The 22,720-nt window shown below is 39.7% G+C and overlaps 3 protein-coding genes across 5 annotated transcripts; 2 read left to right on the top strand and 1 right to left on the bottom strand.

Annotated features, from left to right (window-relative positions):
• On the top strand, positions 1–4,107 carry LOC116245950 (serine/arginine-rich splicing factor RS31). Of its 3 annotated transcripts, none has more exons than XM_050075632.1 (6): positions 1–124; positions 1,268–1,405; positions 2,876–2,988; positions 3,074–3,309; positions 3,558–3,809; positions 3,909–4,107. In XM_050075632.1, exons 2-6 carry the CDS (start codon positions 1,300–1,302, stop codon positions 3,937–3,939), a joined length of 738 nt encoding a protein of 245 aa, XP_049931589.1. In that variant the 5' UTR covers positions 1–124; positions 1,268–1,299; the 3' UTR covers positions 3,940–4,107. The 3 variants fall into 3 exon arrangements, with proteins under 3 accessions (XP_049931589.1, XP_049931590.1, XP_031473449.1); XM_050075633.1 differs by lacking the exon at positions 1–124 and adding an exon at positions 2,381–2,739 and having other exon boundaries at positions 1,265–1,405; XM_031617589.2 differs by lacking the exon at positions 1–124 and adding an exon at positions 2,387–2,739.
• Positions 4,108–5,377: 1,270 nt separating this feature from the next.
• LOC116245628 (xylan glycosyltransferase MUCI21-like) lies at positions 5,378–8,190 on the top strand. The gene is made up of 3 exons (XM_031617088.2): positions 5,378–5,762; positions 5,917–6,033; positions 6,908–8,190. Exons 1-3 carry the CDS (start codon positions 5,582–5,584, stop codon positions 8,086–8,088), a joined length of 1,479 nt encoding a protein of 492 aa, XP_031472948.1. The 5' UTR covers positions 5,378–5,581; the 3' UTR covers positions 8,089–8,190.
• Positions 8,191–11,204: 3,014 nt separating this feature from the next.
• On the bottom strand, positions 11,205–12,529 carry LOC116263589 (protein MIZU-KUSSEI 1). The gene has a single exon (XM_031643329.2). The coding sequence runs from the start codon at positions 12,424–12,426 to the stop codon at positions 11,662–11,664; it is 765 nt and encodes a 254-aa protein (XP_031499189.1). The 5' UTR covers positions 12,427–12,529; the 3' UTR covers positions 11,205–11,661.
• Positions 12,530–22,720: the final 10,191 nt, after the last annotated feature.

Raw genomic sequence — 22,720 nt, forward strand, 5'->3', positions numbered from 1 at the left:
CAGCGATTCTCTTTGTCTCTCTATAAAAAAGGGAGGGCCCTTTATGCCCATGTTAGGGTTTTTTCCTAGGGTTCTTGCTTTCGTGGTGCTCGCTTGAGGGTTTCTTCCTCTCGAAGGCATTCAGGTACTCTCTCTCTCTCTCTCTCTCTCTCTCTCTCTCTCTCTGCGGCTAAAGGCTTAGTTGGGCTGTGCAAAAAATTGCTTCTTGTGTTGGGTTCTCTGTGCTTTTCGGAATTGATTCTCGTACCATGCGTTCTTTTACGGTTTCTGGGTTTGATTGGGGTTTTGTTTTGTTTGTCCTCAACCACTGCGTTTGAGTTGCGGTATCTTGACCACCGTCGACTATCATTTCCGTTATATTTGGGGCTCTTTTCCTCATACGGGTTTATGTAGTGTACCGTGTGTTTTGTCGACTTCACGTTTTTTTTTCATAAGATATCTTGGGCGGCATGGCGTATTTTGCATATTTCTGTGCATTTTCGTCTGCAAGCTCTTGACGGGAAATGATTTTTCAGTCTTGAAGTATTGACATCGTTATTCCAGCAACATCGCTGTTATCATTATCTTCAATTGTTTTCCTTCAGTTATTTATTAAATATCTGGCACATATTTTCACGAGATGGAGACAGTCGGGTGGCTGTACATATGTGGGTGCAATCTACTTTGCTTATCCAATTACTTGGAGGTGCACGATATTGAGTTTGTTGGTAATTAGTTCCGAATACGCTTTGGGTATTTCTTGCAACGTGGTGTTACGGGGAGCAATAAGTGCCTTTTTCCGGTTTTCAATGTCCTCCAGTTTCTGGATGGACCATATTGAAAATGGAGTTGGCAATGTAATCCTATCCTCGTATCTATGCTTCAATATCATTTGAATATATAGTTATTGACAATGCAATGTTGTGACATCACTTGAATGCTCATCCAATTTTTTCGGAAATTCATTAGTTATTTAAAATACCCAAACTGTTTGGTCCCCAATGCTTCCGAACAACTTATTGTGCTTTGTAATTTTGTAAATTTGATTCCTGACAAACTCATGCAAACCATCTATTTGAATCCCGAATATCTAAACGCAACCTAAAATTTCTGGATTTATTTGTTTATTATTTTTAAGTGGTTGTTGATGTTATCAGTAAATTATCTCCATGAGAGTGTAAATTGAAGCGTATGGTTAGGCATTATCATTATAAGTTGCTTTCTTGATCATCGACCTGTCTTATACTCGTTTATTTATTTGTTGTATTTTTTGGATTTTGGTTATCAGGGTCTGTGGATATCAATTTTGTGGCAGCCAAGATGAGGCCTTTGTTCTGTGGCAACCTTGAGTATGATACTCGCCAATCTGAGCTGGAGAGGCTATTCTCCAAATATGGGAGGGTTGATCGTGTCGACATGAAATCTGGTATTACTTTTGTTTCGTTCTTGATGATTTCCTACAATGATGGTTTCTCTCTTCCACTAAACTTGTCTTTTTGATTGTTTTTGGAGTTACAGTGCAACAACTTTTTATGTTTGATGGCATGATGAGGATCCATTGTCACACAGTTTCATATCAGAAATCAGAAACTGGGTGAACATGCTTTGCATTTTGTGTGATGTCGTATTCGAGAATAATGTCTTTCATGATTCTTCTTTATAAGGCATTGTATCAGTAGTTTGATTGTGGATAGCTGAAGGAAAGTTACGATTTCATAAGGATTAGGCTGCAGACAGCTTGAAAAATTGGCTTCTTTGTAGCAATAATTTTATCACGATATTTATTCTAGTTACTGGGAAATGAAAAATGTGAAAATGGTAGCATTATGATAAATCTTTGGATGAAGCAATTCATCTGCGGATGGACCACATAAGCTTATGCTGTTTAAGCTGCCAGTTTCCTTGGAGATTGTTGTGTGCTTTTGTTTCAGTAAATCTCTTGGTTCTGGCTTTTAACTTTGTGGTTGAGCTTATGCTTTGTTAAATAAGTCAGAAAGCTAGCACGAGAATTGTCAAGAGGATTTATCATTCTTTTGCTTCCATTCCCTGCTACTAGTCTCCACGCTATTGGAACAGCTAGTTATATTCATAGGGAGCCTTTCTTCAAAATTGAGTTTGCTTTTATGCTAATGTGGTGGTTGAACTTAAGAGTCCTGTCAGGTATATTTTCTGTTCATGTTGTGATGGTTAAAGTGGTTCTTTTTTAGAAACAAGTATTTGCACTAAAAGTTAAAAAGATTGGTAATTCCACTTTAACACTGAACATGTGTCAGTGACATGGAGGAGATTGCATAAACTGCAGTGTCTGTATCTTCTTTATGTCAGAGAATGGCATCTGATTACAGCAATGTTGCGGTTGCTTCAGCGGGGCCTCTATATTTAAATGTTTGTTTTGACGCAGGGACAGTTAATGGCAACTTATTTCACTCTGATGTATCAACTTCCATGCAAAACATTCCATATCAGAGCAATTTATCCTTCCTGCAAGCACATCAGACTCTTACACTCAACTGCCATTCTACACTGTCCTCACACGATAGTCTACTGTCCATCTTTTCTACGACTGCATTATGTAGAGTTGACATTTTACAAGTATGAGGAATCTGATAATCATGCCTACTGCACGCCTGCTGCACGAATGGGGAAGCATGTGCAGCAGTGAACTCGCATTGGGTTAAATTTTTATGCTATCATTTAGTCCATCCAAAAGCCTCCATACTTGCCATCCTTTTGTCCTTCAGGCCTTCTCCTGTCTATCAGGTGTTGTATACTTCTTTTTTCAATTTTGCAGGAATAAAGAGGTTCCTGATTAGCCTGTCCAGCTGGATCAGATTTAATATATTGATGTTTCTGTGTACGAGTGGCGCACTGTCTTAAAGTGTTTTGTTTTACACAGGTTTTGCATTCATTTATTTTGAAGATGAACGTGATGCTGAGGATGCTATTCGAGGTCTTGATGATATACCTTTTGGCTATCGCAAGCGTAGGATATCGGTGGAGTGGGCAAGAGTATGTTTCTGCTACTTTGGATCTGTTTCCTCCTCACTGTTTGATAAAGTTGTCTATTTTTATGTCTGATATAATAATATTTCAGCAAGGAGAGAGGGGACGGCATCGTGAAGGATCTGGTCGCACTGGTGTGAACATGAGGCCTGCTAAAACACTCTTTGTGATAAACTTTGATCCCATCAATACGAGAATTAGAGATCTTGAAAGGCATTTTGAGCCTTATGGGAAGGTTTTGCACGTCCGGATCAGGCGGAATTTTGCTTTCGTGCAGTTTGAGGCACAAGAAGATGCTACCAAAGCCTTGGAAGCGACCAATGGCAGGTAATAATTTTGTGTTTGTCTTATTCTCCCGAACTGTTCTTATGAAGATGGTATTGTTTTCATGCTTTTCCCTAGTTGAAGGACCTACGGTCCAATTTTGTGGGGCTTGCTTAGTAGTTCATCCTGTGATTGACACCCCTCGCTGGTTATCAGTTTTCCACCCTATGATATTGCTGGACGACTTGAAAATTTTTTGCAATGCTCAGTTTCTCTCCTAACATACTTCTGCAATGCTCATCTGACTCCAGCAAGATATTTGACCGCGTAATCTCGGTTGAATATGCACTGAGAGACGACAGTGAGAGGGACGACAGGCGAGACAGTCCCAGGAGAGATGGCTATGGAAGGCGTGATAGCCCAATTTATGGTCGGTCTCCCAGTCCGGGTTACAGAAGGCGCCCAAGTCCTGACTATGGCCGGGGCCGTAGCCCTGTATATGACAGATACAACGGTCCAGCTTTTGATAGGAACAGGAGCCCCGAGTATGGCAGATATCGCAGGTATGAATACCCTTGCCCTATTTCTGGTTTTCTCAGCTGCAAACGTTGAACTGATCTCCTTCAATTGACTGTCGATGTTGTTGTTGTTCCCTTGAACAGTCGATCTCCCATCCGAAGGTCGAGGACCTGAGCGGAGCACCACTAGGCGAACGAAGTTCATTTGAGTTTTGTGTTCTTAGGAAGGACGGCTGTTCAGTATGTCTGGTTTTATTCCGCTTTTATTCCAGCTTACTGTGCTAGACTTTTGCTTGTGTAATTTCAATATGTAAATTCAAGTTCCCGGAAACAGTTTCTTGTCGATGGTTCTTCTGTCGGTCGACATTTTTCTCTGGATATCCGCACACCCGTTTCCGTTCGTATATCTGAACCATTTGATGGTTAGTATTCGAGTAGAACGCGCATCCGATGTGCGACAAATTGTGGCGGGCTCTCTGCCTACACCCGTTGCCTTTGTCTTGTTAAGACGGCATCCTTTCTCCGATCTGAGAAAGATGCCGGATCTCCTGTAAAAGCTTCTAGTCCTGGACATGCATGACTGACAAGACAGAGACAACCCAAAATGTTCAAATTATAGGGCTCCAGGTGGCTTTTGCTGATCACACGGTCTTGTCACCGATGGTTGGTTGTGCACGAGGGTGCATCTCAGATATGGCCTCTTGATGAGCTTCCGACTGAAATTGTTGGTTTACTCTGGGCTTTCTAGAAATCAGAAGATCTGGAGATCTTCACAGAGGCACAGCTGGGGAATCAGATTGGAGCTTACAAGTCATCGCGTTTCCAACTGAGCTAAGCCCTTCTCCCCTAAAGACTGGATGGTGGCCGCTGAAGTGCGGCCGGCCGTCTTCCAAAACGTTGCACGAAGATTCGGTAGGTTTTGAATTCGAATCTCTACTTAAATTGCTAAAATCTGCATAATCATCCCCGAGGTCATTTTGAATAAAAAAAAAATCATAAGCATGATAAGGGCCATTTTGTTTCTTTGGTTAGGGGATGATACTGTGATGGGATGGGATCTTTAAGCTAAGTCAAATGATTGTTAATGTCCAATAAAGAGTCTCTGGCCTCTCAAAAGAATGTGGGGTTGGTAATAGGTATACAATAAATATCTGTCGTTCTTGAGTACTGCTCCAAACAACGAGATGTTTTGATTTCTCACGCCAACTTGATGGCAACCTCTTACCTTAAGTGGTCAATTCCATGCTGCGAAGATGATGAATTCCGAAGGCGATAAAAAAGCAGAGCCCCTTGTATTGATTGACCTCCAAGTTCTTAGCCCAACTCCAGAGGCTCCGTTTCTTTTTTTATTGCTTCCCGATTTGATTGATGATGAATTTTTTGTGGCGATTAAGTGAGGTTAGAGGAAATAATATCTGAGTGCTCATAAAATTTACCAAAGGGATTTGACTTGAAACATTTGAAGCAGGTCGCGTGACGAGAGCTCATTCAACTCGCCGAGCGCGTAGGTGTCAAAAACCGTGCGTGGCTCCCGCTCTTATTAAAGAGCCCCTCGTATTCAATTACCAGAATCTCCCCATTCTGGTAGGCGGCCACCAATATATTCTTCTTCCCATTTGAGGCTAGACCAATAATTTCATGAAAATATTCACAGTTCTTGACAAAGACATGCGAATTCAAAATCCTCATGTATAATGTACGCGGATGAACGCATTGCTCGGTCATCTTTACTAGGCTTATCCATGAACCGAGTCAACTCGTTGGTGTATTTTATGCATGTACTGTAGGCTCTTCTCTTCTCGTCCAGAGCTGCAGCGATGGTTCATCTAGGGAGAATCTCTCTAAGGGAGTGGCAGAAGCCAAAGATCAACGTCTCATCGCCTGTTGTTCCCAAGGGCAAACTCCACAAAGCTGCTCAAACCGTCGCCTTCCTTCTCCTTGCATCTTCTGCAGCTTTTTCCTTCCTGCAATTGTTCTCCCTTCCCCATGCAGAACCAGGTAAAGCCCGCCTCCTGACTTGTCACAATCCAATTCATCTCCCACACCTGGAGCTTTCTTTCTTTTCTTTTGGAATCACGAAACGCCGTTCAGTGTTCACCACCACCACCACCATCGTTCTTTTTGTCTGATTTTCTCTTCCATTTGATCGCAGAAAGAAAGGAACCTGCGGGCTTGCTCAGGACTCACATAACCGTCAACGGAAAGCCTTTGAAGGCCAGCAAAGAGGAGAGGCTTCCCCTGACCAGCCACTGTTCTTCTTTGATAGATGGTATGTGACTACTATGTACAACTTTTGATATACCAGAGTTGTCTCTAGGCTTGAATGGACTGTTTGATTGCCAGGAACCATTATTGAGTGCTTAAACGAATGACTCAGGTTCCTACAATAAGACAAGTTCGAAACGATGTCGTAAAAGAAAAGAAAATTAAATCATGCCGATTCAGTGAGACCATTCGTCCAGATGAGTTATAAAAGAAAACTATATAAATACTTGAAAATAGTAAGAACATAAAAATAGTTGATCTTTTATTAATTTGGTCCAAATTGAGCGACTCGGGCCGATTTTTTACAGCACTGGTTTGTAACCTTTTGAAGGCTGTCTTTCACCATAAAGCCAGAGCTGGGTATCATACTACCCATTGGAAGAGGGAACCTGAAATTTTGGCTAAAAACGGATGGCCGGAAAAAGGTGGTGCTTCCCGTCTTCCTAAGAAAGGCATCTGAAAAAGGGGACTGTAGCTTGGGGATGAATGAGTTCTTTTACGTCCAACTTACACATTCCTGTAGCGTACATTTCAACATTGCAAATTTCGTGACCTCATAACTCCCTTAAAGAAGGGGAAAGGAAGAAAAGTAAACGAAAGAGAAACTTCCAGTCTCTGTTTCTGTTGTGCCTGGCTGAGATCGTTTAGAAGTTTACGTCGAAAACTCTCGTATCACCATTGCCATGCTTTGCTGTTTGCAAGTCCTCTTACCTGCTTTTGTTCGTTGTCGTCCTTGAAACAAATAGAAATCCTTTTGATGCTGCAAAATTGAGTGAGTCAGGGCACGAGGTTTGATTATGATGAACTTTTCAAGAAGCAATGCTTGTTCTTGTTTGTTGATGATGATGGTTTGATGACAATGATCATGAAAATTTCAGGTAGTGAAGATTCAGGAGAAACCGGTTTTCTTTGCTGCGACCGCTCGAGTTACAGAAGCGACGTTTGTTACATGAAGGGAGACATCCGCACATCGTCTTCATCGTCTGCAGTTCACCTCTACCACTCTGGAAGCTTGAACCTGAAAGAAGAGAAGATAAGGCCTTACACTAGAAAATGGGAGAGAAACATAACCGAAACTATTGATGAGATCAAGTTGAAGCCGGTTCGAACTTCGCTCAATCGCCGCCATTCATGCCACGTCAAGCACCAGTCGCCGGCCGTTCTCTTCTCCACCGGCGGCTACACCGGAAACGTGTACCATGAATTCAACGACGGATTGATCCCCCTGTTCCTGACCGCCGAGAGGTTCGAAGGCAACGTAGTCTTCGTAATTCTGGAGTACCATAACTGGTGGATGAACAAATACGGACCCATCATCCAACGGCTCACAAAGCACGAGATCGTCGACTTCGCAAAAGATAAACGGACACATTGCTTCGGAGAGTTGATCGTAGGGCTGAGAATCCATGACGAGTTAAGCGTAAACCCGGGCTTGACCAAGTCAGGGAAGAACATACATGACTTTCAAGCGGTGCTAGCACAAGCATTCAGGCCTCCCCAGAACGAACCGAGACAGACGCTGTCTCGGCCGAGACTCACGATACTGACTCGGAAGGGTTCGAGGGTCTTGTTGAACTTGAAATCGGTCTCGCGGATCGCCAACAAGGCCGGGTTCGATGTCGAGACCTTGAGCCCGAAAAGGAACTCGGACATGGGTCAGATCTACAGGGTTCTGCATTCATCTCAAGTTTTGATAGGGGTTCACGGTGCCGCACTGACTCATTTTCTGTTCATGCGGCCCGGTTCGGTTTTCATACAGATCGTGCCTCTGGGCTTGAACTGGGCTGCGGATGCATACTACGGTGAGCCGGCCAGGAAACTGGGACTGGACTATGTCGAGTACCGGGTCCGAATCGGGGAGAGTTCTTTGTCTAGGGAGTACAATGCGACCGATCCGGTTCTGGTGCGACCCGAGTCGGTGAACAGCAAAGGATGGTGGGAGACTAAGAGGGTGTACATGGACAGGCAGAACGTCCAAGTTGACACCAAAAGATTCAGGGACCTTCTTGCTAGAGTTTACAAGCGCGTTGTAAGGAAGCAGGAACTAGGAAGTTCGTGAACCCAAGTTCATGAACTTGGGCGATGAATTGGGAAGATACCAAACATGGGCTTTGAAGAATTCCATGCATTATTTGAATCTTCTATCATATCGCTTAACAGCTTGGAGGTCATTATCACTATTATTATTATTATTGCACTCATCCCGAATGCATACGTAATCAGGAAATTGGTATAATAAAAAATGAAAAATTTTAGAAAAGAATTGGTGAATATTTATTATTTATTATTTTACATAACTGCAGCTCAAGTTATTAATAACCTAGTGATCATTGACCAAAAATTGATTTAAATTAACAGTTCAAAGCTTAGGTGTTCTTCTTTCAATGCCAGTGGCGCTAGTATTATTGTCATTTTTTTGGGTATTCCCAAAAAATTCACTAAGAAAAGAGAAGTTGGATTATGAGATTTTGAAGAAGCAACATTAATAAATAAACACGTCAACGGTTAAGTCGTTAGGATGCAGCATCGAACATAAAAAAAATTCAAGGAACATGTGTGCCACGCTGTGAAAACTGGTTGGGTAGGCGTATTAAAAACTTACGATAAAAGAATGAGAACATTTAAAAAATTAATGAAAATATAATTCTCAAATTATTGAAAATGTTTTAGAACAGATCCTTGGCAGTGACATCCTTCAATCGTTCATCAAACCGACCTATGGAATTCAAATTATATATGAACATTGTTTATGAACGTCATGGCAGCTTGAACTCACATAAATTAAACCAACAATGCGGATTTTTAGCACCACTAGTTCGACCAACTACGTTACGTCCCTTAAACAATTTTAAGAGAAGATTTAGAACCACTAGTTCGACCAACTACGGCGTTAGGAGAAGATTTCTAAGTGAAGAACGATTCCGTAGACTGCATGCAACAGTGCGGATGCTGGTCTTTGAGAATTAACACAAACGGTCAGTCTCTCTTTACTATATATGTAGAAAAGTGGAAGAGGCAAAGAAGATTAATAATCCCTTTTTACGGGAAAAAGGAAAAAAAAAAATATACTAAGTCCCCACCATATGGAAGTCTTTACACGAGGTGATTAAAGAAATTCCAAATAATTTTTCTTATTTCAGAGGAAATATTTTATAAAGGTCGGCTTTTGCATATTTTTTTGCATTTCTTTAGCTAATTTTTAACCTAACATGACAAAGGAACATTGTAGACATAGCTTAGTTATACGCATACGTAAGCTAGTTTAGCTTAAAATTCTTTTTGTCACATAAGTCTTAAAGCTCGTGTTTCTTTAATTTGGCCTCTCTCTCTCTCTCTCTTATCTATATATATATATATATATATATATATATATATATTCAATGAATTGTGACTCTAAAGTTTTGATGCCATCTGCAAAACATTAAATGAGGGCCCATTTTTTATTTCCTCTTTCAGTTCACTTTTTATTGTTTCCTTTTAGTTTTCTTTATTTTTTAATGATGTTTTGTGATCCTTAGAATGAAGGAGGGGAAGAAGAAGAGGAAGAGCGAAGGAAGAAGAAGGGGCACGGGCTTCTCTCCCTCCTGCCGGCTGACGGTGTCACCCAGTAATCACAGAGCGAATGGCGACGTCAGCCGGCGGGAGGGGATAAACTCCTCCCCCTTCCTCCCTATAAGTGTGGAAAGGGAAGGGGTTTCACCTTCTTCTGAGTTCTGCCAATCAATGGCAGTGCCCAGAGAGTCGGCCGACGCTGCCCATTGTTTCCCGACGACGGGTGAGGGGGAGGAGTTAAGGAGGAAACGGAGAGGAGTTTCCTCCCTTTCCGCCGACTGACGACGGTGTCTAGGCCATCAGCCGGCATCGCCCAATGGTCACCCAACGTCAGGCAGCATTGGCCGATTATCCATGTAGTGAGACAAAATTGCAAGACCAACGCTGGTGGTCCGAGCCGACATGTTAAGAGGGGGCCGGTCTCCTTTCTTCGTTTTAAGCATGGAGGATCTCGCAGGCCCAATCAAGGATCCAAAAACTTTCTCACATCTCCGCCGTTCATCGCATCCGGATGAAGATGAAATTTTGAAATGTGAAAATTGAAAGCATGTGGTAAAGTTGACATGAATATAACCCAACATATTTCGACAATCACTCGAAGGTTCTATTCTGAACTTCATGAATTTGTTAAGTGGGTGGGTCCGGATCTAGTTTGCATAGGAGACATCATGTCTGACCTGCCCTATAAGCTTTGGTTGGTTGGGTTGGACCCGGACCTATCATGTCTGGCTTACCCTACAAGCTCTGGTTGGTTGGGTTGGACCCACATCGCATCGACCGGACCTATGAGGCCGACACCCTGATCCTTGATCAAAGTTTATAAATTATAAACGTTATGGGCTGTTTGACATTAAAAACAAGATACAAGTGTCATATGAATCTATATTCATAATTTTGAAGAAGATTCATGAACATGACCGGTTGCTTCTGAAATTCATGGTGACATGCATCATCGAATTTTTGAAATTTTCCAACTTTATGGTTCGCACCCAAGAGATTTTTAACCTAATGTGGGAAAAAAAGAAGAAGAAAAATTCCGATATTTGAAAGAAAAATATATAAAAAAAAGGGTGGTGATGTATAAGCATACTAACATGGTAAAACACATAGTGTTGATATTTGCAGGAGAAACCACATTTTCAGCTAAACTGCATAAAAAAAAGGTTCTCCCACTCATCTTCATGAAAAATCCCTGCTACTTCCCAGTGAAGGAAGTAAATGAGATCAGTAATTTTATTTTTTGATAAGGAAGGGAGCCGGAGCCATCTCCCCGCAAGATATTCGTTGGAAGTGAAGGAGATTTTAAGAGTGTTAGACAGGAGTGCTGCAGAAGTTTTTGGATTCTCTGGATTCCTGAGAGTGGCAGATAAGCACAGAACCCGAGAAATTCTTGCATCTACCAATAGATTGGAACATTAGAAATGGACGATACGATTCATATATAAGAATTCACAAAAGTTTGGTAGACAACCACTTAAAACTAATAACGGAAATCATAAAGATCTTCCGTCTTCTTCCTTTCATCTCTGTCAACAGACCCTGCGAAGCAGGAATAAACAATCCAACAACAAGATGAAGGATTGAAAAAAAAAAAAAAAACCAAAGAAAGCCAGAAACGAAATCTACAATATCTAATTCTTTTTGGTATTTTTATATTCCAAGGACGAGCGTTTCATGTAACAACAGCATACTGATGCCTGCTTCATATTATACTAGAAAAATCGAGCATCCCATCTTTTTTATAATTGGGAGACATCCATACACATACAAACAAAGAACTATCCTCTGCAACACCAACATCGCTTTCCCCTCTTTCAGACATTTGTCCTCTCCCCTCCCTCTGTCTCCCAACATCCACAGGCACAGCAGTCAGCAGAATGCAACAAAACTACCAACTACAGAACAAAATCCCCACTTCCCAATTTCTCCAACATGAAGGAAGAAAGGAAACATGAAAACCCCAAAATCCAAATCCCCTACTTAATTTACAACACCAACAGCCATAAGAACCCATTAATTAAACCCCTAAAAGAGAAAAGCAAGAACCACAGAACAATGATTCTTCTTCTTCCTTTGTCAATTATATTCTGATAAGGAATATACTGAGTTCAGGGCCGCCATTGCCATCAGGGTTCATCATGTAGAAGGCCTCTGAATCCGAGCTACCCACCACCCTCTCGAACCTAGCACGCATGTACATGAGTTCACCACCCTCCTGAGCCAAGGGCAGCACCCCTGCCCCGACGGAGACGGCCCGGAGCAAGCCCAGCACCTTCTGGTCGCTCTCGCCGCACTCCCTGGACATGGCGTACCCAGTCTTGCGCCCGTTGCAGTACATGGTCCAGAAGGGCTCGCCGAAGAGGGGCTTCCCGGCGGCCCGCTCGCACTCCAGGGCGAGCCTCACGAGCCCCGACGCCATCTCCTTCACGAGCGAGCTCGTCGGCATGGCCAGCTCCAGCAGCAGCGCCGGCTCCGACCCCGGCTCGTCCTGCACCACGAAGTTAACGTGGCCCCTGCGGTGGCCGAAGAGGGTGCCGGTCACTTTCTTGCCCAGGACAGGAACTCGGCGGGATGACGGAGACGAAAAAGAGGAGGAGGAGGAGGCGAACTTGGACCAGCGACAGGAGGGGAGGAAAGTCTTGAAGGGGAGGAGGGTAGTGGAGAGGGACCGGATGAGGGAGGCTAGCTTGTGGGGCTTGGACAGGTGCTTGGAGGAGGGGAACCTCTTGAAGGACGATGGTGGTGCGATGGTGAGGTCGTCGGAGTCGGTTGCAGCGGTGGTGGTGGCCGGAATTATTTTCCGGCTGCTGCTGTTTCTGCGGAGATGGTGTGGTTCAAGCGTCATTGATGGGGGAGTACGTGGAGGAGGAGGAGCAGAGAAGGGAGGAAGAGGAAGGAGGGTTGGGAAATGTTGCTCTGTCTCCCTCCCTCCATGGCATTGGAAGAAGAAGCGCAGACAAAAAGGCAGTGTCATGACGTGTGCTTTGGTCATAATTTTTCTTTTCCTTTGTTCTGTTTTTTTTTAAACATTTGCACGGCTTCATTTCAGAGCATCACCTGATTTTCCATCCGTGTTTGTAACGTTGGATCAATGGTCGGATTTGCATTCATGGCTAACTCAACGATGCCCTTTGTTATATACAGTATTATTTATTTATAAATTTGTGTAATTGTATGAATTTTATTTTTTTTTAAAAAAAATAAGTGCAATAATATTTTGATTCTTGGAATTCAAAACTAATTCAGCCACCTTCCTCGGATATAAAAAGTTCAATAACGGTATTCACTAGATAAGACATGGCAGGTTTTTGCTGGAAAGGTTTATAGATATGAGACATAAGAATTGATTACACAAGGATGGATTTTCTCACTTCCGCGCCACCACCGATGATCCTATTATGGAAAAAAGGTTCATGGAATATCTTTTGTAAATTTTAAGACAAAATTGTTTTTTATATATGCATCTGAAAAGGCATTTTAATTATTTTAAACCTGGAACTGTTTAAAATTTAATTGTCCTAAGTGTGATGAAATAAGAGCTTTATTGAAAAAAAAAAAGATTAAAATGGAAAAGGAGACCAGTGAATAGTGATGCATGAAAGCAGCGCTGCGCATGGCGTGGTCTCACCGAAAAAGAAAATTTAAAATTCTAAAGTCTGAAGTCAACTAGTGCACCATAAGAAATTCCAAAATTAAATAATGGAAATGATGATACGTTTTGTACCCTTTTTCACTTATTATATAAATATTTTTAGTCATGCAGTCGGCCCCGACTTGAAATTTTTGGTCGAGAGATACTAATATTTTAGTAATATTTTAGATGTTAGACCTGTAAAGAGCGGCAATGTATAAATAAATAATTGGTTATGCAATATTAATATATAAGTAAATTCGAACTTGCCTCCACCACCTAAGTAAGTCACCCAACTTTTTTTTATTTTAGTGTTGCACCGAAGTCACACACAGTCAGGTGTGCGAGTACACCCGAGCTCAATTAAAATGTCATATTACTAAATTACTTATATATATGATATATTGTTTTGATATTTTCTTATATAATATAATTATTCAAGTATGTTATATACATTAATAACTAAATTGTAATAATATGTTTATTCTGTTATATATATAATAATTTTAAAAAAATAATAATAAAATACTCTTACAGGCTGCACTTAAATTTTTTGAGATGTACCGTTTCGACACCCACACCGGCACTCGCACCCAGAACTATGGTGACATAGTCCACCACCGCCTGGTAGCCTTGAGTTTTCATGATATTAGGTTGTGAATGAGCTTATGATTACTAATGTTTGTTATAATTTGCGGTTTAAAAAAGTAATGCTCACCGGATTCAAACTGATGATGACTCTCTATGAGTTTGGTGTGGACGCGACATTTGGTTATGTCTGAATCCAACTCTCTCTTAATAAAGGTTTTTTGGAATTGGTGTTGGCTGGCGTGGGCAATAGCCCACCCCTAGCTCCGTTACCGGCTTTCAACCATTAATTCCGACCAACTACTACGGCCACAGGCAGGAAGAAGTAGAAGGAAGAAGAATAGATAACTTTCTTTTCAAAGGACGAGTGCACTTAATAGAGTTTCTTTTTTTCTGCCACTTCTCACCACCGGCTCTTCTCTTACGACGAATAAGAAGAAACTTTCTCCCTGTTTGTGTCACTACACAAGAAATTTTCTGGACTGCTGCTTCATGGAAGAAGAAGAAGAAGGACATTTCTTAGTCTGCAATTGCAAAATGATGTTTATTTTGAAGAATTAAAGGACGAAAGATGTCGAACATCGAAGAATTATTACATTGTTGACTGGCTAATTAATGCTAACTCTTCACCGGAAAATGTAAGCCTCAGAAGCTGACTGCTCAAACCTGTCATGCTCGGGATTGAGGCTTTTCTTTATCGAAGTCAGTTTTCTGTTTTTATTTTTAATTAGGTCAATAAAAATGTCTTCCATGGCAATATGAAAGCCTTCATTTAATTTTTCTCCCCTGCAATATTTAGTAATAATTTAATTCGCCATGGCGCAAGCATATTCGCTTTGTCAATACTACTATTCCAGTTGGATTTGATCATTGTAAGTAATACATACAAAGTCTAGCATATTTGAAAATTTGTTATTATATAATTTTGTAGTTTTAGTATATGTTCTTATATTTTTGCATTGTTATAAACTTATAATTCGGATTTTATGTTTACTAAAAGAACATTGAAAGGCCACATATCTATCCTTGTCTACATCTTTCCCAAAAGAAGTATTGAAAATATTTTTTGATTTTTTTTAACATAAAGGCATTAACTTTTGTAGTTTTGACAACAATAAAATGAGAAATTAGTAATACTTTCATGTTGTTCCAACTTCAATCTAAAGTCACCAAGTCATCTGATCAAGACGGTCTCGTTTAGTATGATGTTCATATGAATACAAATCAGATTTAAGTCATTAATGTTAACGATTATAATTCATCCAACAATGTCCAAACTGAACTAGAACTCGTCTCGTTTATAAACACATCCAACTCAAGTTCAAATGTATGTATGATCAAAATGTTAAAAGAGTCAAGTTCGAGTCATAAACACTTGACTCAATTAAACTCACTACATAATGAAAGGTCAAATATAGTGAGAGAATAGTTAAACGAGCCGCAACATCCATATCATTCAAATTTGGAACACACTTAAATAGTAAGTTTCAGAAATTATATTGCAACTAATCCTGCTCCATCCAGACTCACATATCCTTTTTTGGGGACAAATACATGCTAAATAAATATTTTTCTGAACACATTTTTCCTTGCTGTCTGGATATATATATATATATAAAGGGAGGTTTAATCCTGACTATATGTTACTGAAAAACAGTCATTATATTTGACATTTCTTAATTGTCTTTAACACTAGGGAGGATGGACTTTCTCTCTCTCTCTCTCTTTGTTTCTGTGAAATCTTAGGGCATCGGGCCAGCCCGACACCTGAAAATTGAGTTCGGGCCCGGCTCAATACCCGACTTTCTAGCTCGGGCCTAGTTAAAAGAAAAAATATTTGTTTAAAGGAAAAATAAAAAATTTTAAATATAAAAAATAAATCGAACCGAATCAGGCCCCGTCCGGCCGAACAAGGCCAGCCCGATATGTCATTGGTGCTGATTTTTTCAGGATCACGCCCCATCCAGCCAGGTACCTAGTAGTACTCGTCCCAATGCCCAAGCTTATTAAAGGGCTAACAGTGAGAGACCGGATAATTTCTCGAGACAGGAAAATCCATTCGATTCGATGAAGGGAAAGCTATCTTTTCATATATATGACAAGATGTCAAGTGACTAGCCATATTGACATCTTGTCCACCTTGAACTTGGTCAAACACTAGGTTCCCTACACACAAAACAAAGAGAGCCACTCTAAGAGATAAAAGCCTATGCTTTAGTGGAGCACTTGGCTTTAGCATATTAAAAAAGCCAGAATATTCATGACATATAACCACCCTCATAACAAGGGAGAAGCCAATATTCTTCCTTTCATTCTTTTGGGAATGTAACTAATTTTCTAAACCTTCCTTTTTAGGCTAGGGCATGGAACCTACCAACTTTTGGAAAAGGTGGTACACAGCCTTTCACTACAACCCAAAAATCCTTCAAGGACATGCCCATAGTCCCATACCCTAGCTGCTATCCTTTCTCTTCCCAAGCATTGTTGTTGTTTATAATCAAGGTTGAAAAATCATATCATATTCATATATGTAAGGTACAAAACATATAATATATATTTTCCCCATTTATCTGTACTATGAAAGGTTATATTAATATAGTGACTTAAAAAAAAATGAATTGAATCATCTGAGTGGGTCCTGCTTTGATAGATTCAAATTTATGCATAGATTCATAAAATACATGTATTGTTGAATTAAACTATAGTCTTATCATTCTCGACTGTGAAATCTAATCCATTTTAAGGGTCTGTCTCAGTGACACATATAAATGCCGTTTTGCCTTTAAAATGGTGCTCAATATATGTTTAGGCAATGATCAAAACTGGGTTTATAAGAACTCATCCTCCATTATGTTCTTTATAGAAAACATCATTTTGATCTTGTCACTCAAACCGGGATTTCAGAACAAACTGGTTAAGAAACCAAGATCTCACAAAACTTGGTTTTCAACAACCTTTTTTTTTTTTTAATGAAATCGTCTTAGCATAACACAAGTTTTTATTATTGTATTATATTTTGGGCTTGTTTATACAGTTAGATGTATCAGAGACAACTAAAATCATTTTCGAATATATATATATATATATATACACACACGCTATTAGGTGACAATGATGACATAAGGCACTAAAGGGTTTTTTTGACTGGCTGTTCCTGTGTGATTATTACATTGAAGCCTTTTGTTTCTTCGGCAGTAATGGACATCCTATGTTGCTGCCTTTGGCACTTTTGTTCCTAATGATTCCTTTGTTTATGTCCCAAAGAAAGAAAATGGAGCAGTTTTCATATTGGGAAAAAAAAAAAAAAGCGCCAGTAAAAAACATATTTGATTTTTAGTTTGTCATATATGAATATCCCTTTAAAAATTAAATATATTTTCCCTCTTTTTATATGTTTATGTAACATTATTTTTTCAAATACGAAAAATTCATGTTAATTGGAGAAGTGGTTGCACTGCCAAGTCATAAAGCAGCAAGCTTAGCGTCGCGGTCCACGAGAAGCGTCTACACCTTGTATTGCATTATGAAGTGTGAATAAGGCGGAATTGGAATCGATATGTCAAATGACTAAAAGTGTAGGGTTGAATGTGAAAAATTTATGAAACGCGCAAAGTGGAAAAGGACGTGTCCCGCGACAAGGGGACCACGATGACGTCAGCTGGCCTGGGGAGGAAGACCGAAAAGACAATAACAGGCTTCATGTCATTTCTCCGTTCCGTTTCCACGGATGGGCCAGACTAAGTGAGGCCCGATCCAGTTGACCGATCCAAATCCAAGCCTAATAAGGAGTCGGCCTGTGGCTCGGGCCGGCCCGACACACGAAACCTAAGTCCGGTCGACACTCGAAACCTAGGTACGGGCTCAACTTGAGCCCAAGCCCAGTCTGATTTAATTAAAAAACATATATTTTATATTCTTAAAAAATTTATCCAGCTTGACCGCGCCCAGTTCCTTTTTTTTTTTTTTTTGGACTCGATCCTGAGCTCGAGTCAAGCCAAGTACTAGGTATCCAACCGGACGCCCACTCTTAGGTTCAGGGTCCACTGACGGGCTTGGGTTTTGAATCAAGCCACGGTTCCAAGCTGCCTGTCCTAGTCCAATTGCTCAATGAAGTCTGCAACAGAAACTGGTCATTTGTTCACCTGATTCGGTTGTTGGCATAAAAAATAAAATAGATTCACATACGTTATTTAATGAGTGTTTTATCAATGTGCTTTAGGAAACATGGATAGTGTGTTAGTGTTGCCAAACTTATTGCTCTTTAATTTAATCTCCTCAACTTTAAAAGGCTTTTTAGTGAAAGAGAAAAAATATGGTGTTATTCAAACTGTTTGTACAAGTTTTATTCTAAGAGCACTATGTTCTTATTTCAAAAAACAAAGACAGTCTCTTCAAATCTAACAATCAAATGCTAGAGATAAACATACATGTTTTATAAAAACAATAAAGTGTTACATTTTAATAACATACATTCTTTTCTTTTCTTTTTAACATTAATGATGGCTATGCTAAGGGCCCAACCTGGGTTAAAATGCTTTTTTCATTTTACCAAATGCAATCCAGATTTAATATCCGAGATTTAGACGTGCACCTGCTAGTAGCAACATTAATTGACAGCACTATAGCCTTCCCCTTCGAGGGAGACTTTGTGGTAATACTGTCGCTAGTTTCTCATCTCCTTTCGGTGAACATTGCAGTAGGTTTGATCAAGAAAAAGAAGAGTGTTCAAATTCCAGGGGCGCTACTTTTTATGTGAACAGTAGCCATGAAAATTGACGTTCTAAAATCTCATGGTATCTTACTACGGTTTTTGAGTGAGCAGGAGGGCTAATTCCACTGTTTAAATAAGAGCAGAAGCTCTCCCCGATCTCCTTTCCCCTTCAAAGTCTGAAGCTCCTCCTTTCTCCTTTTCGCTTAAATAAGAGCCGAAGCTCACTGCCATAACACCGACGAGAGTTGAATTAACGCACCCTCGACCCTCTGTTTGCGCCATGCTAATTGGGGCTACATATGTCTTCATCTTAGTGAAGCTTCCCCATATTAAAATCAAATTGAGATCACATTCACAGTTCACCATAAGCGTGACTTTTTTGAGCAAGCCAAAGTTATGGGCGTGGCCCTTCAACTCAGAAAATTCAAAATGGTATATGTAAAATTTTAAAAATTTTAGTTTAATGTATACAAGAAAGTTTAAAAGGTTATATTTCGGCTCTTGTTAAAATTTTGAAAGTAAAAAAATTTCTGGCTCCAACCTTGCTGCTGCTTTCAAGAGAGCTTTTCCCTTAAATGGAACGGCGTTATATATACACTTCGCCACAAAACAGGATCCGTTCCCATTCATACAGGCATTCTGATCCTTTTTGGAACTTGAAAGCCTTCCCTCCAAATCTTTAGGCAAGTAAACAAAGCTTCTGGTGGCATCCAAAGAAGCATGAAAGACAATTTCAATGACCATTCAAACCGAAATCTTTGAATGTTTCGCTTTGGCTCGCAAAAGAGTGCTTTGCTCGTGACTTTGCGAGTGCATCACCTTCTTTCTGAAAGGAAGAAAATAACGTTGAAAGGTCGATATTATATTTGCAGACCATCGGATATGTAAATAATGGTGGAACTACACAATTTAACCAGAGTAAAACGAACCATGCAGAGCCCTTTCAACAATGTCAGACTAACTCAAGATGCCTTCAACCTGCTGATGGCAGTAGAAGAGGGAGGTTATCAAAATCGAACTGGGCAGTTTAATTCTGCAACTTGTTCAATTTCAATAGAACGCAGAACAATAGCGGCAGTTCACGAGCAAGTATAGTCGGTTGGATTATTAAATGTCATCTCCAAGCAGAGATTCAGTACTCAAATACAGCACCCAAGTGTTCTCCCAATCAATCCATGTTCCCTTCGATGAGCAGAGTGGAAAATCAGAAAAACTTAAGCAGGAAAAGCTACAGAACATTTCAATATTTCAGAATTTCAATCCAAAATTTCAGAACGAGGCGATAATGATTCTTGTAGAACATTTCAATATTAAGTTGGTTTGATCTTTTGGAGATGTAACAAGAAGCATGCCATCTTGCTCATAATCTAGAAGCCTGTATGACCATAAAAGGTTGTTGAAATGTCCCCATTAATTCAGATTCTGTGATTCATTATTTTAATTTTGGATCAAAGAAGGCAAGAAGGTGAATTCCCTGATGTGGGTGCACGTCATGGCACCGATCTTGCCATGCATGATGGACTGGGATGGACAAAGGAGAAAAGGATACTGACCGTCCATCCCAGCACAGCGGCTAGGAACTTACATGAGGCCTGAGCTCAGTGTGATTAAGTTTGAATCCAGTAAAGGTTGGATCTCACATGAATTGGAGCCATTTACATACATAAGTAGGAAGATGAAAGTAAGGCATCAGTGGGTTAGCAGTTAAAATTTGTCTCTTAGTATCTTAATTTTAGACATAAAAGTGAATCTGTGCTCGAAAGTTAGATCCATACTTTCAAATCCAGTTCGAGCTTGTGTCTTGGTATCTCAATTTTAGAAATAAAAATGAATCTGTGGTCGAAAGTTAGAGCCATATTTTTGGGGTCTTTCAGGCATGTGAGATCTGCTTTACATGCTATTCTCAACGACAAAATTTTCGGAAGTTGTCTCCTGTATTTTTTTGGGACCTTTTGGCTATTGTAACAATATTCATCTTTAGGGTAGATTCATGAAATACTAAGTTCAGACTTTATAATTGAGTCAAATATCTCATATAAAGAAATACATTGTATTCCAGGCTCTCTCTCCACTTTAAGGGAGATTTAGGTTATTTGGAGAATAAAGGTTGGTTTCTAGATATTCAATTTAATCAATACAGTCTGATCTCATTAGAATCAATGACCCAAAAAATTGTCATTAAGCCTTTTTGTGGCTTTTCCAATCTGACAACCCACAATATTTCTTTTTTTTTAAAAAAAAAAAAGTCAACTATATTATACTATCATATACCAAACTTAATGAGAATTATTTGGGCCATTGATTATAATGAGATCAGATTGTATAGATTAAAGTGAATATAAATGAGATGAGATTGTATAGGTTAAATTGAATATGTAGAAACCAACCCATTGGGGGGGAGAGAGAGAGAGAGAGAGAGAGGAATAAATGGATTTCTTTATATGAGAAACCTTGGGGCTTGATTCAATTGAAGGGTCTTTTGATCCTTCGAAAAATTGTCAACCACAATTTTCATTGAGGGATCTCTCTCTCTCTCTCTCTCTCTCTCTATATATATATATATATATATATATATATAAAGAGGATCTCTCCTATCCTGTTCGATCAAGGGGATCCTTTCACGCATCTGCCCCGATGCATGCACAGTGGACGCGGCATTAGATGTGAACCATGAAGCAAATGCAAGAGAAATTTTTCTAAAGGGAATTCATCATGTAAATATACCAGCTAACCAAAGATACTGCAAAACAGGGCCTGATGAAAGATAAGTTCAGTTCAATTTCAAGCTCTTTTATTCATATTTTTCATGAAAAGAATACTTCACGCCCTATGAAGTTGCGAGGACGAACAGAAACTCAATGTTAACAACATATCGTTGGCCTATCTTTAAAAGTATTGTAGATAAACACAAACTCGATCCATTTGTTCACCTAACACCTTCAACTACCCAATGGGTAGGAGAGAGCTACGCGGTTTAGCGAGACATGAGAATCATAGAGTGTAATCAGAGCTGACATATATACTTAATTAACGGGCTCTACATCTAAATAGAGGGGAAGAAGCCAATGTCAAGCTTTGATCAGTAATTAACGGAAATTAGACTTTTTCGAGAGATATTCTCATTATACGGTCAGCTTTTTTAACATGGCACCAAAAGATTGTCGTTGATCAGCCTTTGTTACATCTTACACAGTACATTTGCAAACATATTGCAACTAAAATGCCCCAGTTATTATAATTTTTCATATATTGATTAGCATGGTAAGGTTGGATAATTGATACATACATTGAATGATTTACAAAAGAAGAGAGCGACTCTATAATATTTATATTTTTAAGTTGAGAACTACTTGGACTGTGCATAACATAAGCAATCCAATCATGTCAACAAAATATCTCTTGACATTAGTGTTTATATATATATATATATATATATATATATATATATATATATATATATATATATATAAGTAAAAACATAAGATAGTGCATCATTGGTTCCATTTTTGCAGGTGACAGCTCATGACCCCAAAAGCAAAGGGAATGGAGGGAGGTATTCAGACTTTTTTTCTGGAGGTCAGAAGCAATCTAACAGCCCTTTTTGGGTTCCATACATGATCATTCTTTTTAAAATATTTCAAATAGTTTATTAAATTTATGAAATAAAAAGAAATAACGCAACATGAACTGATTCTCAGCTACACATCTTTTCAAACGTTAGCAAATGTGTTTGGTACCAAAATCTGTTTTGTAAGTAGTCCGTTTTGTGACATTTAATCTGCTCTCTATACACCGTGATCATCAGTGTGCATTACATAGGTTTACCATTAAAAGAACATTGATTTTACATAAATGTAGCTCAAAATTATTAGTTAGGTTGATATGACTTGAATGACGGATATCAACCATATCGGCTGATATTTAGAAGCCCATGTGTTGTTCTACATCTATGTAATGGACCAGTACTATGGAGATAAGGAGTTGGGTGGAAACTTCGGCTCTAGGTTCGGTGGCGGGTCTCTCTCACTCATCCAGAATGACTGACTGATAAATGAGGCCTACGTGTGACACAGTGTCGGAAGTAATGATGAGTTAAGGCTCCTCTCCTGCATTGGCTTGCACATGCAGAAATTTGATACTGACCTTCAAGTGGCTGCTGGTCCAACCAGCTACTCCAAATAAACTCCTTCAAGCCAATATATAACATAA

Source organism: Nymphaea colorata, chromosome 1 (assembly GCF_008831285.2).
Source record: "Nymphaea colorata isolate Beijing-Zhang1983 chromosome 1, ASM883128v2, whole genome shotgun sequence".
NCBI classification, from domain to species: Eukaryota; Viridiplantae; Streptophyta; class Magnoliopsida; order Nymphaeales; family Nymphaeaceae; genus Nymphaea; species Nymphaea colorata.